Source organism: Rana temporaria, chromosome 9 (genome assembly GCF_905171775.1).
Source record: "Rana temporaria chromosome 9, aRanTem1.1, whole genome shotgun sequence".
Taxonomy (NCBI): Eukaryota; Metazoa; Chordata; class Amphibia; order Anura; family Ranidae; genus Rana; species Rana temporaria.
This window is the reverse complement of record NC_053497.1, coordinates 14,955,408-14,975,056: the sequence shown is the minus strand read 5'-3', so window position 1 is coordinate 14,975,056 and position 19,649 is coordinate 14,955,408. Positions and strand designations below refer to the sequence as shown.

General features: G+C 44.9%; 1 protein-coding gene across 1 annotated transcript in view; it reads right to left on the bottom strand.

Moving 5' to 3' along the window:
- Positions 1–19,421, bottom strand: part of LOC120913122 (moesin) — a 90,948-nt gene extending 71,527 nt beyond the window's left edge. Inside the window, exon 1 of the mRNA XM_040322841.1 lies at positions 19,241–19,421. Coding sequence (XP_040178775.1) covers positions 19,241–19,252 — 12 coding nt within the window. The 5' untranslated portion in view covers positions 19,253–19,421. The remainder of the gene's footprint in view (positions 1–19,240) is intronic.
- Positions 19,422–19,649: the final 228 nt, after the last annotated feature.

Sequence of the window (19,649 nt, the reverse complement as noted above, 5' to 3'; positions counted from 1 at the left end):
ATATATATATATATATATATATATATATATATATATATATATATATATATATATATATATATATATATATATATATTTTTTTTTTAATTATAAAAACAAAAATACAAAAAAATCCTAGTAAACCTAGTAATATTTTCTTCTGGTAGGAGTTCCAAAACTCATGTTTGCACTACAACACATGCCAGACCACTTTTATATCACAGTCCCCCTGTACATCAGTGTCCTCAGCCCCCCCCCACCCTTTTCACATCAGTGTCCTCAGCCCCCCCCCCACCCTTTTCACATCAGTGTCCTCAGCCCCCCCCCCACCCTTTTCACATCAGTGTCCTCAGCCCCCCCCCCCCCCCACTCTTTTCACATCAGTGTCCTCAGCCCCCCCCCCACCCTTTTCACATCAGTGTCCTCAGCCCCCCCCACCCTTTTCACATCAGTGTCCTCAGCCCCCCCCTACCCTTTTCACATTAGTGTCCTCAGCCCCCCCCCCACCCTTTTCACATTAGTGTCCTCAGCCCCCCCCCCACCCTTTTCACATCAGTGTCCTCAGCCCCCCCCCTTTCACATCAGTGTCCTCAGATATATATATATATAAAACTCAACGTGTGTATGTAGGTTCCAGCATCACGTCCAAACGGCTAAAGATATTAACATGAAACTTGGCACACATGTTACTTATATGTCAGCAACAAACATAGGATAGGTGGTTTAACCCTTACCCACCCCCATTTGCCATGGTCGGGGTTTTCCTTTAAAGTCCCATTCAACTCTATGGGAAATACATGTTACTTCATAACTTCCAAACGGCTGTACATATTTCCATAACACTTGGTCACATGTTACTTATATGTCCACTTAAACTATAGGATAGTTCATTTATGCCTTAACTACCCCCATTTGTGAGGGTCAGGGTTTTTGTTTAAAGTCCCATGCAAATCAATGGGAAATGTATGTTCCCACATAACTTCTGTACGCCTGGAGATATTTCAATAATACCTGGTACACATATTACTTATATGCCAAATACAAATATATGACAGTTAAATTAACCCTTACCTACACCCTTATATAAAAGATGGGCAATGTGGGGGCATGTAATGGCACGGTGGCAATGTGGGGGCATGTAATGGCACAGTGGCAATGTGGGGGCATGTAATGGCACAGTGGCAATGTGGGGGCATGTAATGGCACAGTGGCACAGTCTGGGCATGTAATGTAATGGCACAGTGAGATTTGAAAAAGCCTGTTTCTGTCAGCGGTTCTGGCTACCCCTCAGCTTCCAGAAAGACTAGTAAGAAGGGGGTAGTCTTATACAGTGAGTATATCCCAAAATCAAATTTTTTCCTGGAAAATTAGGGGGTCATCTTATACGCCGGAAAATACGGTATATTTATATTACTATGATTTTCCTCCCCAAAAGGTTAAGATAGGAAGACCGGGCAACGCCGGTCTATTTTTTATAAAATGTATAAAAAAAAAAAGTTTTATTTATGACACAAAAGTCATCATCTAGAACATAAATTTCCTTATATTTAGAATAAATGGTTAAAAAAATAATAAAAATAAATAAATAATATAGCACAGCTGGATGAACGGCGGCTTCCTGCTTTAGAAAAAAAAAAAAAAGAGGTTCCACCCAAATAGAGCTACTGGCAGGAAGGAAGTGTCATAATGTGCAGTGGTGCAAGCAATGCGCTCACCCTCCTCCACCCCCGACTGCAGTACAGCTAAGAAAAAGAAAAATACACTACCAAAAAAGAGACTACAAAAACCATACATCTTTTAACAAAAAAAAAAAAAAGTGCTCAAAGTGAATTCATTCCGTTTGCCACTGACCCGGTCATGCTGGCACATTGTAGCCTCACTGACTTCTGGTAACCTGGAGCCGTATATAAAAAGAGACACTTCCATAGAAGACTAATTGTGCCCGTGTCCCAAGGCCAGAGACCATCCAATAGAAAGCTATATGCCTGTGCCCAAGAGCAGAGATGTTCCCATAGAAGTCTATGTGGCTGTGTCCCAAGGGCAGAGACAGCACCATAGAACTCTATGTGGCTGTGTACCTAGGATGAAGATGGTCCCATAGAAGTCTATGTGGCTGTGTCCCAAGGTCATAGTTCGTCCCATAGAAGTCTATGTGGCTGTGTCCCAAGGGAGGAGATGGTCCCATAAAAGTCTATGTGGCCATTACCCAAGGGCAGAGATGGTCCCACAGATGTCTATGTGGCTGTACCCCAAGAGTGGAGGCGGTTCCATAGAAGTCTATGCAGCTGTGTCCCAAGGTCATAGCTAGTCCCATGGAAGTCTATGTGGCCGGTCTTATAGAAGTATATCTGGCTGTGTCCCAAGGCCAGAGAAGTCTATGTGCCTTTCCCTCAAAAGCAGAGCGATTCTCAAAGAAGTCTATGTGGCTGTGTTCCATGGGTAGAGACAGTACCATTTAAGTCGATTAGCCAGATTCAGAAAGACTGGCTTATCTTTGAGGCGGCGTATCGTATTTACGCTACGCCGCTGTAAGTCAGAGAGGCAAGTGCTGTATTCACAAAGCACTTGCCTCCTAAGTTACGGCGGCGTAGCGCAAGTGGGCCCGGCGTAAGTGCGCCTAATTTAAATGAGGAACAGGGGGGCGTGTTTTATGTTAATGACTCGTGACCCGACGTGATTGACGGTTTTTACAAACTGCGCATGCGCCGTCCGTGGACATATCCCAGTGTGCATTGCTCCAAAGTACGCCGCAAGGACGTATTGGTTTCGACGTGAAAGTAAATTATGTCCAGCCCCATTCACGGACGACTTACGCAAACAACGGAAAATTTTCAAATTTCGACGCGGGAACGACGGCCATACTTAACATTGGCTAGGCCAGCTATTTGTTCGACTAACTTTACGCCGGAAAACGCCTTACGTAAACGGCGTATCTTTACTGCGACGGGCAAGCGTACGTTCGTGAATTGGCGTATCTCGCTGATTTACGCATTCTAGGCGTAAATCAGCATTCATGCCCCTAGCGACCGGCGGAACTAGACAGCTAAGATACGACGGCGCAGGCAGTCGTATCTTCGCTACATTTAAGTGTAACTCAATGTGAAAATACACTTAAATGTACAATGGCTTAGATTCCGAGTTACGACGGCGTATCTACTGAGAATATATATATATATATATATATATATATACATACATATATATATATACACACACACACACACACACACACACACACACACACATTTTTACAAATAAAGTTTTTTTTTATTATTATTTTTTTATTAATAAAAAAAAAAAAAAAAATTATAAACACACACACACACAAATATTTTTGATTATTAAAAATAAAAGTTAAATTTATTTTTATTTGAGCTTTTTTTTTGCGTTTGTGAGCCTTTAGCCTTCCAAATAATGCAAATGTCCCCTTTCAGCATAATGTCAGGCTGGTTTATGTACAAGAGGGTTTCTATACACGCATTTCACATAGAATAGAATTATCTTCTCAGCAGAGGCATGCCGCAGCAATTTTTGGGGTTTTTCGGTTGATTTGTATGCAAAGAAACAAGAATGTCCCAGAGAATGCGTCCCTTCAACAAATATTCACGACTCTACCGAGTGTATGAAAGCAATCTTTCTCAATGGGGGAAGGGCAACAATTTGAAGGAATGTCAAGTCCATATGGCAAAGCTGAGACCTTCTTCTAACTAAACTGAAGCCAATCTAAGCCAAAGTGTTAAAATGTTAATACCATTTCTGAAGCTCCCATTAGAACAATCCCTGGTGAAGCTGCCATGAAGGTCCTTGTTTATCCACATTCTGGTATAGAGTAAGAACCGTCATCTTTTAAAAAAAACAGTCCAAATAGAGAATACGAAAAAAATAAAAATAAGTTAATTTCAATGGTGATCGTGATGGGGGAAAAAAATAAAAATCTAAAAGTGCATCCACCGCCCAGGAGAGAAGATTGGATACGCTTACCAGAGGGCAACATCAACCAATATATATATATAACCATCACATAGGGGATTTTTTTTGTCCCCTATGTTATTTTTTTTTGGGACCCCCTGTGCTCCACCAATCACAATACAAAAATTCTTTCCCTTGATGATGGGGGAAACTGTCAGAGACCCTGAAGTGATGTCACACGTCACTTCCGGGTCAACAACTAAAAAGGGCAGGAGAGCCCTGTGTAATAGAAACAAGGAATGACAGGTACTCTTAAAAAAAAAAAAGAAAAAAAAAAAAAGAACTTTTTAGTTTAGGTTTTGGAGAGGCAGAAAACCCCGTCAGTTTTTATTACAGTCTGTGCCCCTGTTAAAGTCCTTTCACACGTTCGTCCGTTTTTTCATACGTCCGTTTACGGACTGCAATGCTTTCCAATGGGATAGCGTACGTTAGCGGATGAGCATCCGCTAACGTCCGTTAACATCCGTCTCCGTTAAGCTCCGTTTTTTTGAACGGAAGAAAACCCTATTTTTTGAACGGACGAAAAACGGATGTTAGTGGACGATCCGTTTAACATTCGATCCGCTAACATCCGTTTTTCATCAAAATATGTAATAAAAATAAAGTTCTAAATAAAAAAAAATAAAAAACAGATGAAAAAAACGGATGTAAAACGGATGTAAAACGGATCAACTGATGATAAAAAACTGATCTAAAAAACGGTCCGCACGTGTGAAAGGACCCTTAAGGAGATTCCAATTCTCCATTTTTCCTGTTTACCATTATCATTGAAAAAAAAAAAAAAATAGTAGAGGGGAAATCTTCAAAATAGGGACACTCATTCTGTGAACCTCACTTCCTGTTAGGCTATGGGACAGGAAATGAAGGGAAATATCCACAATGGAACACAGATGGTTGGAAAAAAATAAAAATAATATATAAATAAAAATCTTGACTTGCGCTACCCAGAATTGGAAAAATGTCTATCGTTCTACTGTAGGCTGGGCTCGCACTATTGCGATGTCAGACATCACATGCGATTCACACCGCATTGCTGTGCACATACAATGTGAATCCAGCCATTACGTTTGTATGACTGAAGTCGCACCAAAATGGCGCAGGACCCTTTTTTTGGTCCGCACTGGAATCGGATTGCAAGGGCTTTCACACCCATGCCATCCATTTGGCAGTTCGCACTGCGATCCGATTTGGGGGGGGGTCATTAACTCTGTATTGACACCAGCAGAGGTTCGCATAGGGCAATGTAAACTGCGATGCGGAAACCCGCACAGGAATCGCGCTCGTTTCCGCATTGCATATGTGTGAACCTAGCATCAAGGGAGAGGACCCCAAATCTCTTTGTTATTATTATTATTATAATAGTAATAATAATAATAGTAATATTATTATTATTAGCTAGGGAAAAAAAATTATATAAAAAAAATATTATTTTATACAACACACACTTTTTTTTACAGTTTAAAAAAAAAAAAAAAAAAAAAACCACACTACTCCCTAAACCAGCGTCGTGACGGTGCTCCAGTCATCCAAGACCATAGAGGCGATCAAAGACTATCTGGAAAGATCTATGGCCAACCGCACAACCCGTCGGATCCCTTAGATGAGCTGCTATAGACGAGACACCCCAGCGAACAATGAGTGGGGGGGGGGGGGGGGTCAAGGGACTTCTGAAAGCGATCCAGAGGGAAGTCCCCTCCCGCCGCTTCTGAAAGCAATCCAGAGGCTATTTAGCCGCTTGGGCCACTTTTATGAGGTCTGAAAGGTAAACCAACTTCAAAGCCACAACGTATTTATAGATTGTGGTCAGCAAGTTAATAGGAGGAGATCAGACCTAATCAAATTTCAATTTGTATGCAATCAGGCAGGCCCTTGCACTCCGTAGGTGAAGGTTCCAGAAAATGTAATAATGTATGGCCAGCGTAAAGGGTTCAGGCACATGGTGATCTGTAGGCGTCTGATGAGCCTAGCATACATTTCCAGGCCCTTTCACGAGCCGGTGCCGCGTACACCTGGCCCTACAAGTGAATGTACTTTTGCAAATGTTGCGCATCAGACGTATTTTTGTGAACGCAAACTTCGGTACAAAAATAGTCAAGAACGTGGACCCCCCCCCCCCCCCCACAAGAGGAGGGCTGATAAAATAACTACATAAACCTTGACAGAGACTTTGAGCAGATCCACAGAGCGAGTACGCCGGAGTATCTACTGATACGCCGGCGTACTTTCAAATTACCCGTGTCGTATCTTTAGTTTGAATCCTCAAACCAAGATACAACGGCATCTGGGTTAGATCTGACAGGCGTACGGCTTCGGATCCAAGATGCAATACTTTGGCGTCCGCTGGGTGGAGTTATCGACGTTTTCCGTGTCGGGTATGCAAATTAACTATTTCCGACGATCCACGAACGTACGCGCAGCCGTCGCATTCTTTTACGTCGTCTCTAGTCTGCTTTTTCCGGCGTATAGTTAAACCTGGTGTTTTGCGGCGTATAGTTAGACTTGCCATGTTAAGTATGGCCGCTGTCCCCGCATTTAATTTGAATTTTTTTTTTTTTGCGCAAGTCGTCCGTGAATCGGGATGGACGTAATTCAGATCTAGGTTAAAAAAAAATGACGTCCTAGCGACGTCATTTAGCGCAATGCACAGCGGGAAATTTAGGGACGGCGCATGTGCAGTTCATTTGGCGCGGGGACGCGCTTCATTTAAATGAAACACGCCCCCTAATCGCCAATTTGAATTCCGCCGCCAGAGATAGACTACGCCGCCCTAACTTACGGCGCAAATTTTTCCAGGATTCGAACTAAAGCCAGGTAAGGTACGGCGGCGTAGCGTATCTGATACGCTGCGCGGGTGCAGATCTCTGTGGATCTGCCCCTTTGACTTTAGCTTTTTTTTTTTTTTGGGCTGCGGCAGGAGATCAGTAGCACCGAGACGTAACAAACTAAAAAAACAAAAAACATAAAACACAAATGATCTTATTATATAAACATGGAAAGTGTTTATTCTACACAACGCTTTGGGAAACAACATCATCCAGGGTTTGCCTCGACATAACCGATCACAAAAAAAAAAAAAAAAAAAAAAGAAAGAAAGAAAGAAGTACGGTGTACACAGCTGTCACATTCGGGGAGATAGCGGCGAAACAGAGCCTCCAGCTACACCATCTTTGCAGTGCAGGGTTAACGTTGGGTTAATGTTGGTCACTTCCTTCCAGTAGAAGACAAGAAGGGAGACACCCTGAGTCACACTCCATACAGAAGGCTTCAACTGTCTTCCCTAAATGCGGGAAAGTTCCGAACCCACCCACCCCCCCTTCCCCTCATCCCATCCCCCACAGCCCCCCCCCCCAGCACCACACCCTGCCCCGTAACGCCCCCAATCCTCAATGACTCACCACGAAATGTCACATTTCACATCCCAAACTTTGGACACCTACCCAGAATTATTATTAAACACCCGACCCATAAATCAGACGATGGAACGCAAAACCGGCACTTCTCATATCCTAAAAAGTTACATTTCACTTTAATTGTTGCACTTTTAGGGTTTTTTGCAGACGCTACATATGTATGAATGGCGGATCTTCCGGGAACTAAGTTCCTGCTCAAAAAGCACGCGAACATGAGAGCATAAAGAGTCTCTGAGTTCCCCGAATGTCAAATATTCAAGAGGGAGACAAGATGGGATAGAACTCCAAATTATAATATATATATATATATATATATATATATATATATATATATAATTTTTGGAGTTCTATCCCATCTTGTCTCTCACACACACATATACATATATACATACACACACAATTTATTTAGTTATATTTTTACTAAAATCTTTATACTAATAAATTGCTAACTATCGTATTTTTTCGGCGTATACCGCGCACTTTTTTCCCCCCTTTAAATTCAGGGGAAAATCGTGGGAGCGCAAAATACGCCGATACGGCTGTTCCCGGGCGCCCCCGAAATAGACCGAGCCAAGTGTACTGCGCACTAGGCTAGTCTCGGCCACGCTTGGCTCCGCCCGCAGCCACGCGAGAGGAGCCAAGCGCCGCAGCCTAGAGCCGAGTGTACTGCGCATTCGGCTAGGCTCGGCTCCGCCCACAGCCACGCGAGAGAAGCCGAACACACAGGCAATCCGGCTCCTCTCGGCGCCTAATTCAAAAACGAACACCGCTGCAACCCCAGGCAAGGTGCGGATGGACACCTGGATGGACCCCCCCCGCAAGGAAGCCGCAGACGGACCCCCACAAGGCCGCCGATGGACAAAAATTTAAGTTTTTTTCCCCTTAAACTACCTTCCTAAGTTTGGGGTGCGCGTTATACCCCGATAAATACGGTATATCAGATCTATACATTTTATCAGGGGTCCAGTCACTAAAATTTACTATAGACCGAGGTCCGAATCTCAAGTCTGTGCCATGAAAGATTGAATGCATCTACTTTCTTTTTTTGGGCGCAAGACACGCTTTATGGCACTTTTGTTATGGTTTCCTCCATACATGCTGGTAATACTCTAAATATAGATGTCCCCAATCATAGTTAGTCAGGTTGAAAAAAGACACAAGTCCATCCAGTTCAACCACAAAAAACAAAATAAAAAAAACACAGTAAAATCCTATACACCCAACTTCATACCCACAGTTGATCCAGAGGAAGGCAAAAAACCCCAGCGGAGCATGATCCAATTTGCTACAGCAGGGGAAAAAATTCCTTCCTGATCCCCCGAGAGGCAATCGGATTTACCCTGGATCAACTTTACCTACAAATCTTAGTACTCAGTTATATTCTGTACATTTAGGAAAGAATCCAGACCTTTCTTAAAGCAATCTACTGATCTGGCCAGAACCACCTCTGGAGGGAGTCTGTTCCACATTTTCACAGCTCTTACTGTGAAAAAACCTTTCCGTATTTGGAGGTGAAATCTCTTTTCCTCTAGACGTAAAGAGTGCCCCCTTGTCCTCAGTGATGACCGTAAAGTGAATAACTCAACACCAAGTTCACTGTATGGACCTCTTATATATTTGTACATGTTGATCATATCCCCCCTAATTCTCCTCTTCTCAAGAGTGAATAAATCTAGTTCCTCTAATCTTTCCTCATAGCTGAGCTCCTCCATGCCTCTTATCAATTTGGTTGCTCTTCTCTGCACTTTCTCCAGTTCTCCTATATCCTTTTTGAGAACTGGTGCCCAAAACTGAACTGCATATTCCAGATGAGGTCTTACTAATGATTTGTACAAGGGCAAAATTATATCTCTGTCTCTGGAGTCCATACCTCTCTTAATACAAGAAAGGACTTTGCTCGCTTTGGAAACCGCAGCTTGGCATTGCATGCCATTATTGAGCTTATGATCAACTAAAACCCCCAGATCTTTCTCCACTACAGACCCCCCCAGTTGTACTCCCCCTAGTATGTATGATGCATGCATATTCTTAGCCCCCAAGTGCATAACTTTACATTTATCTACATTAAACCTCATCTGCCACTTAGTCGCCCAATCAGACAGAGCATTGAGGTCGGCTTGTAAATTGGAGACATCCTGTAAGGACGTTATTCCACTGCATAGCTTGGTGTCATCTGCAAAGACAGAAATGTTACTTTTGATCTCAGACCCAATATCATTTATAAATATATTGAAAAGTAAGGTTTCCAGCACTGAACCTTGGGGTACACCACTGATAACATTGGACCATTCAGAGTAAGAATCATTAACCACGACTCTCTGAATTCTGGCTTTCAGCCAGTTTTCTATCCATTTACAAACTGATATATCCAATCCTGTAGACCTTACCTTACACATGAGCTGTGTGTGCGGAACTGTATCGAACGCTTTTGCAAAATCCAAATATATCACGTCCACAGCCACGCCTCTGTCCAGGGTTTTACTTACCTCTTCATAAAAGGAAATCAGGTTTGTCTGACAACTTCTGTCTTTCATGAATCCATGTTGACTGCTGCTTAAATAGTTTTTTTCCAGCAAGAACTCATCCATGTGGTCTTTTATTAAACGTTCCAGTATCTTCCCAACTATAGAAGTTAAACTAACAGGTCTATAGTTACTTGGTAAAGACTTTGTTCCCTTTTTAAATATGGGCACCACATTGGCCCTGCGCCAATCCAGTGGTACTATTCCTGTCTTTAATGAGTCCCTAAATATTAGATACAGTGGCTTTGAAATGACAGAGCTCAACTCACCTAGGATCCGTGGATGGATGCCATCAGGTCCAGGTGCTTTATCCACCTTTATTCTGTCTAAATATTTCTGGACCATATCACTTTTGAGCCATTGTGGATTTGGGGCTGTGTCACTCCCACCCCCATTTTGGACATGAGCTCCCCCATGCTCCATTGTATACACAGAGCTGAAGAAAGCATTTAATAAATTTGCCTTCTCTTTGTCCCCAGTCACCCACTCTAGATTATTTTGTAAGGGGCCTACATGCTCAGACTTCACCTTTTTACTATTAATATATTTAAAGAATTTTTTGGGGTTTGTCCTACTATCTTTTGCAATCTGTCGTTCGTTTTGAATTTTTGCATCCTTGATTTCCTTTTTACATATCCTGTTATATTCTTTGTAACATTTAAACACTAGTGTTCCTTCATTTTTATATTTTTTAAAAGCTACTTTCTTATTGTTTATAGCTTTTTTAACTTTGACCGTGAGCCACATAGGTTTTATTTTTAGCCTTTTAAACTTATTGCCCATGGGAACATACTTTGCAGTGAGGTTCCACACAGTCTTTTTGAAGAATTCCCATTTCTGTTCTGTGTTCATATGTGCCAATAGTCCCTCCCAGTCCAAGTCCTGGAGAGCAGCCCTCATCCTTGGAAAATTTGCTCTCTTAAAATTTAGTGTTTTAATATTTCCTGTATGTATTTCTTGCTTATAGTTAACATTAAATGAAATCATGTTATGATCACTGCTACCCAGGTGTTCCTTTATCTGAACATTAGTAATAAGCTCTGCATGGTTTGAGATTATCAGGTCCAACAGAGCATCATTCCTAGTTGGGGCCTCAATAAACTGCACCATAAAATTGTCCTGCAATAGGTTTTTAAATTTTTGTCCTTTAACTGTCCCAGAAGTGCCATTAATCCAGTCAATTTCTGGGTAGTTAAAATCCCCCATTATTATCACCGTCCCAGACCTTGCAGCCCTTTCCATCTGTGCAAGGAGCTGAGTCCCCACCTCCTCATTAACATTGGGTGGTTTATAACAAACTCCAATGATTAATTTTGAACTACGCACATCTGTATGCAGTTCCACCCATAATGCTTCAGCCTCATCACACGCTCCATCAACCAGGTTCTCTTTCACGCTTGCTTTGAGGTCACTTCTCACATAGAGACAGACCCCTCCACCTTTCCTTTTTACCCTGTCTTTCCGAAAGAGAGCATAGCCAGGAATATTAATAGCCCAGTCATGTGAGGATTGAAGCCAAGTTTCAGCAATACCGATTACATCATAGCTCTTCTCATGCATCAGAGCTTCCAGCTCACCTGTTTTGCTTGGCAGACTTCTGGCATTGGTGAACAAACACTTAAATGTATTGTTACATTTTTCTCTGGTGTTTTTCATATAATTTATAGTAGTACAAATGGCACTATTATTTCCAATGGCTGTTTGCAACATGGGAACTTTCTTGTCACCTGCCATAACCCTCCCCCCATCTATCCCCATTCCACTCTCCATTAATGTCTGACCACTAACTGACCTGTCTGCTCGATGTAATTCTAATTCACCCTCCCCCCTCAATCCTAGTTTAAATACTCCTCCAGCATTCCCATAAACCTCTCCCCCAGCACAGCAGACCCCCTTCCATTCAAGTGCAAACCGTCTTTAGCATATAGGCTGCACCCCAATGAAAAGTCAGCCCAGTGCTCTAGAAACCCAAATCCCTCCTTCCTACACCAGGTCTTTAGCCATGCATTCAGCTCTCTAATCTCCCCCTGCCTTTCCTGTGTTGCGCATGGCACAGGCAATATTTCAGAGAATATCACCTTGGAGGTCCTTCCCTTCATCTTGCAGCCTAGTTCTTTAAATTGATTCTTAAGGAGCCTCCACCTTCCATGTATACTGTCATTGGTTCCAACGTGGACCAAGACAGCTGGGTCATGCCCAGCCCCTCCCAGTAATTTATCCACCCGGTCCACCACATGCCGAACCCTGGCACCAGGGAGACAGCAAACCATTCGGTTGAAGCGATCCTGGCGACAAATTATTCTATCAGTCCTTCTGATTATAGAATCCCCTATTACCACCAACTGTCTAGGCCTACCTGCACTCCCCTCCCCACCTCTACTAGATGGGTTGCTCTCCCGGCTGTTAGGGGTAGCAGTAACATCTAGGGCTGCCACCTCTGTGTTTGCCACCTCCACATCATCACCCAACTTGGCAAATTTGTTTTGATGCACAAATACAGGACTGGCCTTCCCTTTCTTCACGCCCCTTCCACTCCCTCTAACTGCATTAACCCATCTCCCTATCTGATAATCCTGACATCAGGTGTTGCCCCCTTACATCAGGTGCCCCTACCAGAGTAATTCATTACATTGGGTGTCCCCATTAGACTACCCCCATTTATCAGTTGCTGTCAGAAAACACCCTTATATTAGGTTCGCCCATTTACATCAGGTGCCCCCATCGGACTGCCCTTTTACATCAGGTCCCCCATCAGTGTGCCCCTTTACATCAGGTCCCCCATTAGTGTGCCCCTTTACATCAGGCACCCCCATCACAGTGCCAGCTTACATCAGGTGCCCCCATCACAGTGCCACCTTACATCAGGTGCCCCCATCACAGTGCCACCTTACATCAGGTGCCCCCATCAGCGTGGTCCCTTAACATATGAGCCCATCAGAGTGCCCCCCTTCCCTAATATAATGTGCAGAGTGCCCCCCCTAACAATATGTGCCCATCAGCTTGCCCCTGTAAATCTCACACCCCAAAAAACTTGGAGGGCAGGCAGGGAGCGGGAGTGGTAGCAAGCAGCAGGGCGCGGGAGATGTGCCGGGAGTCTTGCTGAAGGGGGCGTGCATATATGACGCCACGCGTAAAACAGGAAAACCCTGCAGTGGAGCCATGGGCTTTTACCACCCCAACAGCTCCCTCTTCAAATCCAGCAGTCGGGGGTGCTACTGCCCGCTGATTGCCACCCAGTCAAGCGAATGGGACCACTCTGCAAACACCTGTCAATTACTCTGATGAATGATAAACGTGGATCACTCTTTAGAAAGCGCCACTAGTGTGAACGAGCCCTTAAAGTGACACCATTATTAGAAACGTATAGGGGGCCACTATGGCTGAGATGTCCTTGGAGAATCTCCTGCTGCTGTCCATTGTATTTTGACACCAGGGGCCCGCGGCCGTCAGAATACCCAAACAGTGACTGTGGCCGATTGGGGTCACCGATGACTTGAATGTCAGAAGATTCCCGTGAAATTCGAGCAACTTATGGCCAAGGTATCTGCTGCACTTTACGGCCCCATTTACATCTGGGAGATCTGATGCGCATTTCCAAAAGCGCTACAATGTTCAAACGCCAGATTTTCCCTGGGTCAGGAAAGCACATGTTTGATCCCATAGCACATGCAAAAAAAAAATAAAAAAATACAGTATGGGACCCTAGCCTTAAAGTGACTCCATAACTAGAAAAGAAGAACGGCTACCAAAAAAAAAAAAAAGAAGAGGGAGGGGGGGGGGGGATTTTGACACCATAGTGAAGCTCAATTACAGCACACTTGTTTCAAGACTGACTCATAAGCATCAAACTTAGGCACAGTTTCGAAAGAAGTTGAGCAATGGCAGCCCCCTTATTGTTCGAATGACTAAGTCACTTCCTGACTTTCAGGGGGTGGGCTGAAGTATCTGAGAAGCTGGGCTTGCAGATACAGGTCATGCATAAAGCTTAAGGTCGCAAAGCGAACACGTGAGGATGCTTGGTTTTCAGAAAGGTGACAAATATTTTTAAATATTACATTTTTTTTTTTTTTTTTTTATTATACAAAAAAAAATAAAAATACACACACACACACACACACACACACACACACCACATAACCACGGAGAGTAAAAGGGAGTTTCTTCTCAATGGCCATAAAAGTAACTCTTCCCACCGGCCACCAAGGTAGGGGAGCATTCTTCCCACCGGCCACCAAGGTTGGGGGGCATTCTTCCCACCGGCCTCCAAGGATTGGGGAGCATTCTTCCCACCGGCCACCAAGGTTGGGGGGTATTCTTCCCACCGGCCACCAAGGTTGGGGAGCATTCTACCCACTGGCCTCCAAGGATTGAGGAGCATTCTTCCCACCGGCCACCAAGGTTGGGGAGCATTCTTCCCACCGGCCTCCAAGGATTGGGGGGTATTATTCCCACCGGCCACCAAGGATTGGGGGGTATTATTCCCACCGGCCACCAAGGATTGGGGAGCATTCTTCCCACCGGCCACCAAGGATTGGGGAGCATTCTTCCCACCGGCCACCAAGGATTGGGGAGCATTCTTCCCACCGGTGACCGGCCACCAAGGATTGGGGAGCATTCTTCCCACCGGCCACCAAGGATTGGGGAGCATTCTTCCCACCAATATAAAGGAGGACTAAAGACTTGCCAAGCTGAAGTGCATAACGTTTACAGCCCCTAAGGGCCATGGGAGGCCACCCTTTCTGTCCTTATAAAAAAGGTAAGTTATCCTTGTGTAAACAATTGTAAATTTAGCTTCGGGTCAGCAGTGTCAGGGTCTACAGGAAGATCCCAAGCACCAGCCTGACCCAAATACTGTTTAAAATGTCCCCCCGAATCCTAGGGGGCCCTTGTGCAGTTGCACCATATGCACCAATGATGAAGCCACCCCTGCATGGATATAGTAAATCGCAGCCCCAGCTACAGGAATTAATGGAGTGAGCGGCATGCTTATTAGAGGTCAAAACGTGACCAGGACTGTTCTATACTGTGTAGTGTTGGGTAGGGTAGACTAATGAAGGTCCAACGATCGGAACTGAAGGCTAGTATTGAGCTATGTGGCTTTAGACAGTTTCACTAAAAGTGGCATATTAATGTAATTTTCAAATCATTTTATATCTGCAGCTTTCATTAAAATAATCCCTGGTGGTCCTGTCATGAAGATTCTTGTATAGGCACTTCATGTTATAAGATGACAACGCTCTGTCACTCACTGCCAATTGGGTTTCCGAGTTGTCACCCATCACATTGGCCATTTTAGTTTGTTACACAGGCATGATCCAATGTTGTCACCGTCAGGAAACCCATCCTTGGAAATGCTATGCAACTCTTCCTGGAGTGCATGTAGACACTGGTCACTGGCCGCCAAGGCAAGGGGCATTCGTCCCACTGGCCGCCAAGTCAAGGGGCATTCTTCGCACTGGCCGGCAAGGGGCATTCGTCCCACTGGCCACCAAGGCAAGGGGCATTCGTCCCACTGGCCGCCAAGGCAAGGGGCATTCTTCGCACTGGCCGCCAAGGCAAGGGGCATTCTTCGCACTGGCCATCAGATTAGTGTTCCATGACTTGTACTTCTAGTCTTTATTAGCAGGAGTTCCCAGACACCGGAAAGGTATATCTAGAGTATGAAAGCCTGATTGAGGGTTGACATCTAGTTTGAAGTAAACATTTTCTAAGAGCGTTACACAGGTAGCCATTGATTAAAGAATAGCTAAAGACTTGACAAGCTGAGGTGCAGAACTTTTATAGCTCTCATGGGCCCCCGGGCAGCCACCCTTTCTGTCTTTATGAACTGCCACAGAACAAAATACCCATCCTATGGCCTTGTGATACCAGCAATGATACAGACTGGTTATACTGGGAGTACAAGGCAGGCAATTATTTTCGGAGAACAAGGGAACTATGACCACAGGACATCCTCTCCAGATGACTACAATGTCACAAAAACTACAAGCATGCCTAACAACAGAGCCCAGAGGGGCCCCTCCTATCCATGGGGACACTTTGTATCATCACATCCATGAAGGCCTGGACAAATCCCAGGAGCCGGCTCACCAATGCTCCCTCAAAATGACAGCTGCTAAATAACTTTTTGAGGTTCTCTCTAGTGGTTTTCAATGGAGTCAACTCTACTGCCTCCCAGATTCCATATTATTTATCCCCACAGGTTTATATGGACTCTGTTGCCCCCCCCCCCCCCCATTTTATCACTGTGAACATAGGGTGTCGTGAGGCGAACCACAAAGTTGAAAGGGGGGGTTTGAGTGGCGCACGTTTTTTTGAACTATCCAAAGTGTTGAATACCTACGATGACTGGTGTCATTGCAAAACATCACTCAATGGAGGACCTGCCAACCAAAGCTCCCATAAGTGGAGATCCTTCAACAAGGTCTAGCCATCAAGAGAGACAAGAATGGCGGCACAAATATCTAAGTGACTCAGTCAATACAGAATGCAAGAGCCAGGTGCGGGGGGGGGGGGGGGGGGGGGGTAAGTTTTCAAACTACCCAAAGTGTTGAATACTTACGACAGCTGATGTCACTCCAACACACAGTGCTCAAAAAAGGGAGACCAGACACCTGAAGCTCCCATGAATGAAGATCCCTCAACAAGGTCTAGCACTTCAAGAAATCCAAGGATGGCACCATAGATACTGAGTGACTCCGCCAATATAGAACATAGGAGCGAGGGAGGGGAGCCACGGGGTAGGGTGCAGCAAGTTTTGGAACTACCCAAAGTGCTGAATACCTACAGCAGTTTGTGTAATTGCAATATACAGTGGTCAACATGAGACTAGGCACCTGAAGTTTCCATGAATGAAGATCCCTCAACAAAGTCTAGCTCTTTAAGAATGGTGGCACAGATATTGAGTGACCCCATCGACACAGAACAGAGGACCTGGGGAGGGGAATCAAAAGTGCAGTAGGAGGAAGCAAGTTTTCAAACTACCCAAAGTGCTTAATACCTACAACAGTTGGTGTAATTTGAACACATGGTGCTCAATGGGGCACTAGGCACCTGTAACTCCCATACATGAAGATCCTTCAACAAGGTCTAGCTCTTCCAGGAAACCAAGAATGGTGGCACAGATATTAAAGTGACTGTCAATATAGAACATAGGAGTCGGTGAGGGGAACCACGGGGAGGGGGGGGGGCAAGATTTCTAATTACCCAAAGGGTTGAATACTCATCAGTTAACAGGGGACCAGGCACCTGCAGCTCCCCTAAATTAAGATCCATTGACATGGTCTAGCTCTTCCAGGAACCCAAGAATAGTGAAACGGATATTAAAGTGACTGTGTCGATATAGAAGGTAGAAGATGGTGAGCGGCACCACGGTGGGGAGCAAGTTTTCGAACTACCCAAAGTGTTGAATATCTATCAGTTAATGGGGGACCAGGCATCCAAAGCTCCCATAATTGAAGATCCTCAAACAAGGTTTAGCTCTTCCAGGAAACCAAGAATGTTGGAACAGATATTGAGTGACTCTGCCAATACAGAACATAGGCGTTTGGGAGGGGAACTGTTTTTTGAACTACCCAAAAGGTTGAATGGCCAGTGTCACTTCAATGGGGGACCAGGCACTCAAAGCTCTCTTAAATTAAGAACCTTCTACAAGGATCAAGAAAGCCAAGAATGGTCTCACAGATATTAAAGTGACCCCATCAATACAGAACATAGGAGCCGGGGAGAACCACAGTGGGGAGCAAGTTTTCAAACTACCCAAAGTGTTGAATACCCATCAGATAACAGGGGACCAGGCAACTAAAGCTCTCAAAAATCTTTTGACAAGGTCTAGCTCTTCCAGGAAACCAATAATCGTGGCACAGATATTAAAGTGACTTTGTCAATACAGAAGATAGGAACCGGGTAGAGGAACCACAGTAGGGGGGGGGTCGAGTTTTCGAACTACCCAAAAGGTTGAATACCCATCAGACAACAGGGAGACAGACACCTAATGCAATCAAAAATGAAGATCCTCCTGACAAGATCTAGCTCTTCCAGAATGGTGGCACAGATATTTAGTCACTCTGTCAATACAGAACGTAGGAGTTGGTGAGGGGAACCACAGTGGGGGGCAAGTTTTCCAACTACCCAAAGGGTTGAATACCCATCAGATAACAGGGGACCAGGCAACTAAAGCTCTCAAAAATCCATTGACAAGGTCTAGCACTTTAAGGAAACCTAGAATGGTGGCAAAGATATTAAAGTGACTGTCAATACAGAAGCTAGGAACCGGGAGCGGAACCACAGTGGGGGGGCACGTCTACGAAATACCCAAACGGTTCCAGGCACCTAAAGCACTAATAAATGAAGGTTCTTCAACAAGGTCTAGCTCTTCCAGAAAGCCAAGAATGGTGGCACAGATCTTAAAGTGACTTTGTCAATACAGAAGATAGGAACCGGGCAGAGGAACCACAGTTGGGGGTCAAGTTTTCGAACTACCCAAAAGGTTGAATACCCATCAGACACCTAATGCAATCAAAAATGAAGATCCTACGACAAGGTCTAGCTCTTCCAGAAAACCAAGAATGGTGGCACAGATCTTAAAGTGACTTTGTCAATACAGAACGTAGGAGTTGGCAAGGAGAACCACAGTGGGGGGTCAAGTTTTCGAACTACCCAAAAGGTTGAATACCCATCAGATAACGGGGGACCGGCACCTAATGCAATCAAAAAAATGAAGACCCTCGAAAAGATCTAGCTCTTCCAGGAAACCAATACATCGTGACACAGGTAAAGTGACTCTGTCACTACAGAAGGTAAAGTAGGAACGGGGTAGAGGAACCACGGTTGGGGGTCAAGTTTTCGAACTTCCCCTTCGGGTTGAATACCAAATCATTTAACTGGGGGACGAAGGTCCGAAAAAAAGAATCAAGAATGGCGGCAGATAATATAACGTGACTGTCAATACAGGACATGGGGGCCAGGAAGGAAAACCATACAGTGCAGAAGAGGGGGGGGGGGGAGCAAGTTTTCGAACTACCCAAAACGTTGACCACCTACAACGTCCAGGCTCGATTTATCACCCGTGCCCCCAGAGCGCCAAGCGTCTTCTATTTTTGGCTGGGCTCTGTCGACCTTTGACCCTGGATCACTTTAAGTGACTTTTTAGTACTTTTTAGGAGTGATGGGGTCACTTTAACACAGGAATAACGATCGTTATTTTCAAGTGATGATGATTTTTACTTTTTTATGGTGGGAGATCAGGACCCCCCCCCCCCCCCCCATGTGATGAGAATGGGGCCTCATGGCACCCACCCCTCCCTCCCGGCCCGCAGATGGAAAGTTTAGCAGAGATGGAGATAAAGATCGGTAACTTACCGTTTTAGGCATGTTGTCGGGTGCGGTAAGTCCTTGCAGAGTCTATGGGCTCCTCTCCGTACAGAGGAAGGCGGGATGAGGAAACTCGGTGCCGGGATCGGCGATCACTGGTGGGATTCCTCCGCTAACGGAACACTCTGAGCGCTGACCACACCCAGGGAAATGAAGACATGGCAAAGAATGGGCGCCCGGCTCCGCCCACTCCGGTCCGCCCCCCAAGCCCCAGGAAGGGTGGGCGGGACGCGGCGCGAGCTGAGAGTGGAAGAGTTACAAAGTAACACTAAGAGGAAGAGGGGGCGGGGCCTGAGGAAATCAGAGGGGAGGGAGGGAGGGGGCTCAGCTATGGATGAGACATGGGATGGTGGGGACAAGGATGGGATGCTGGAGACACGGATGGGACATGGGATGG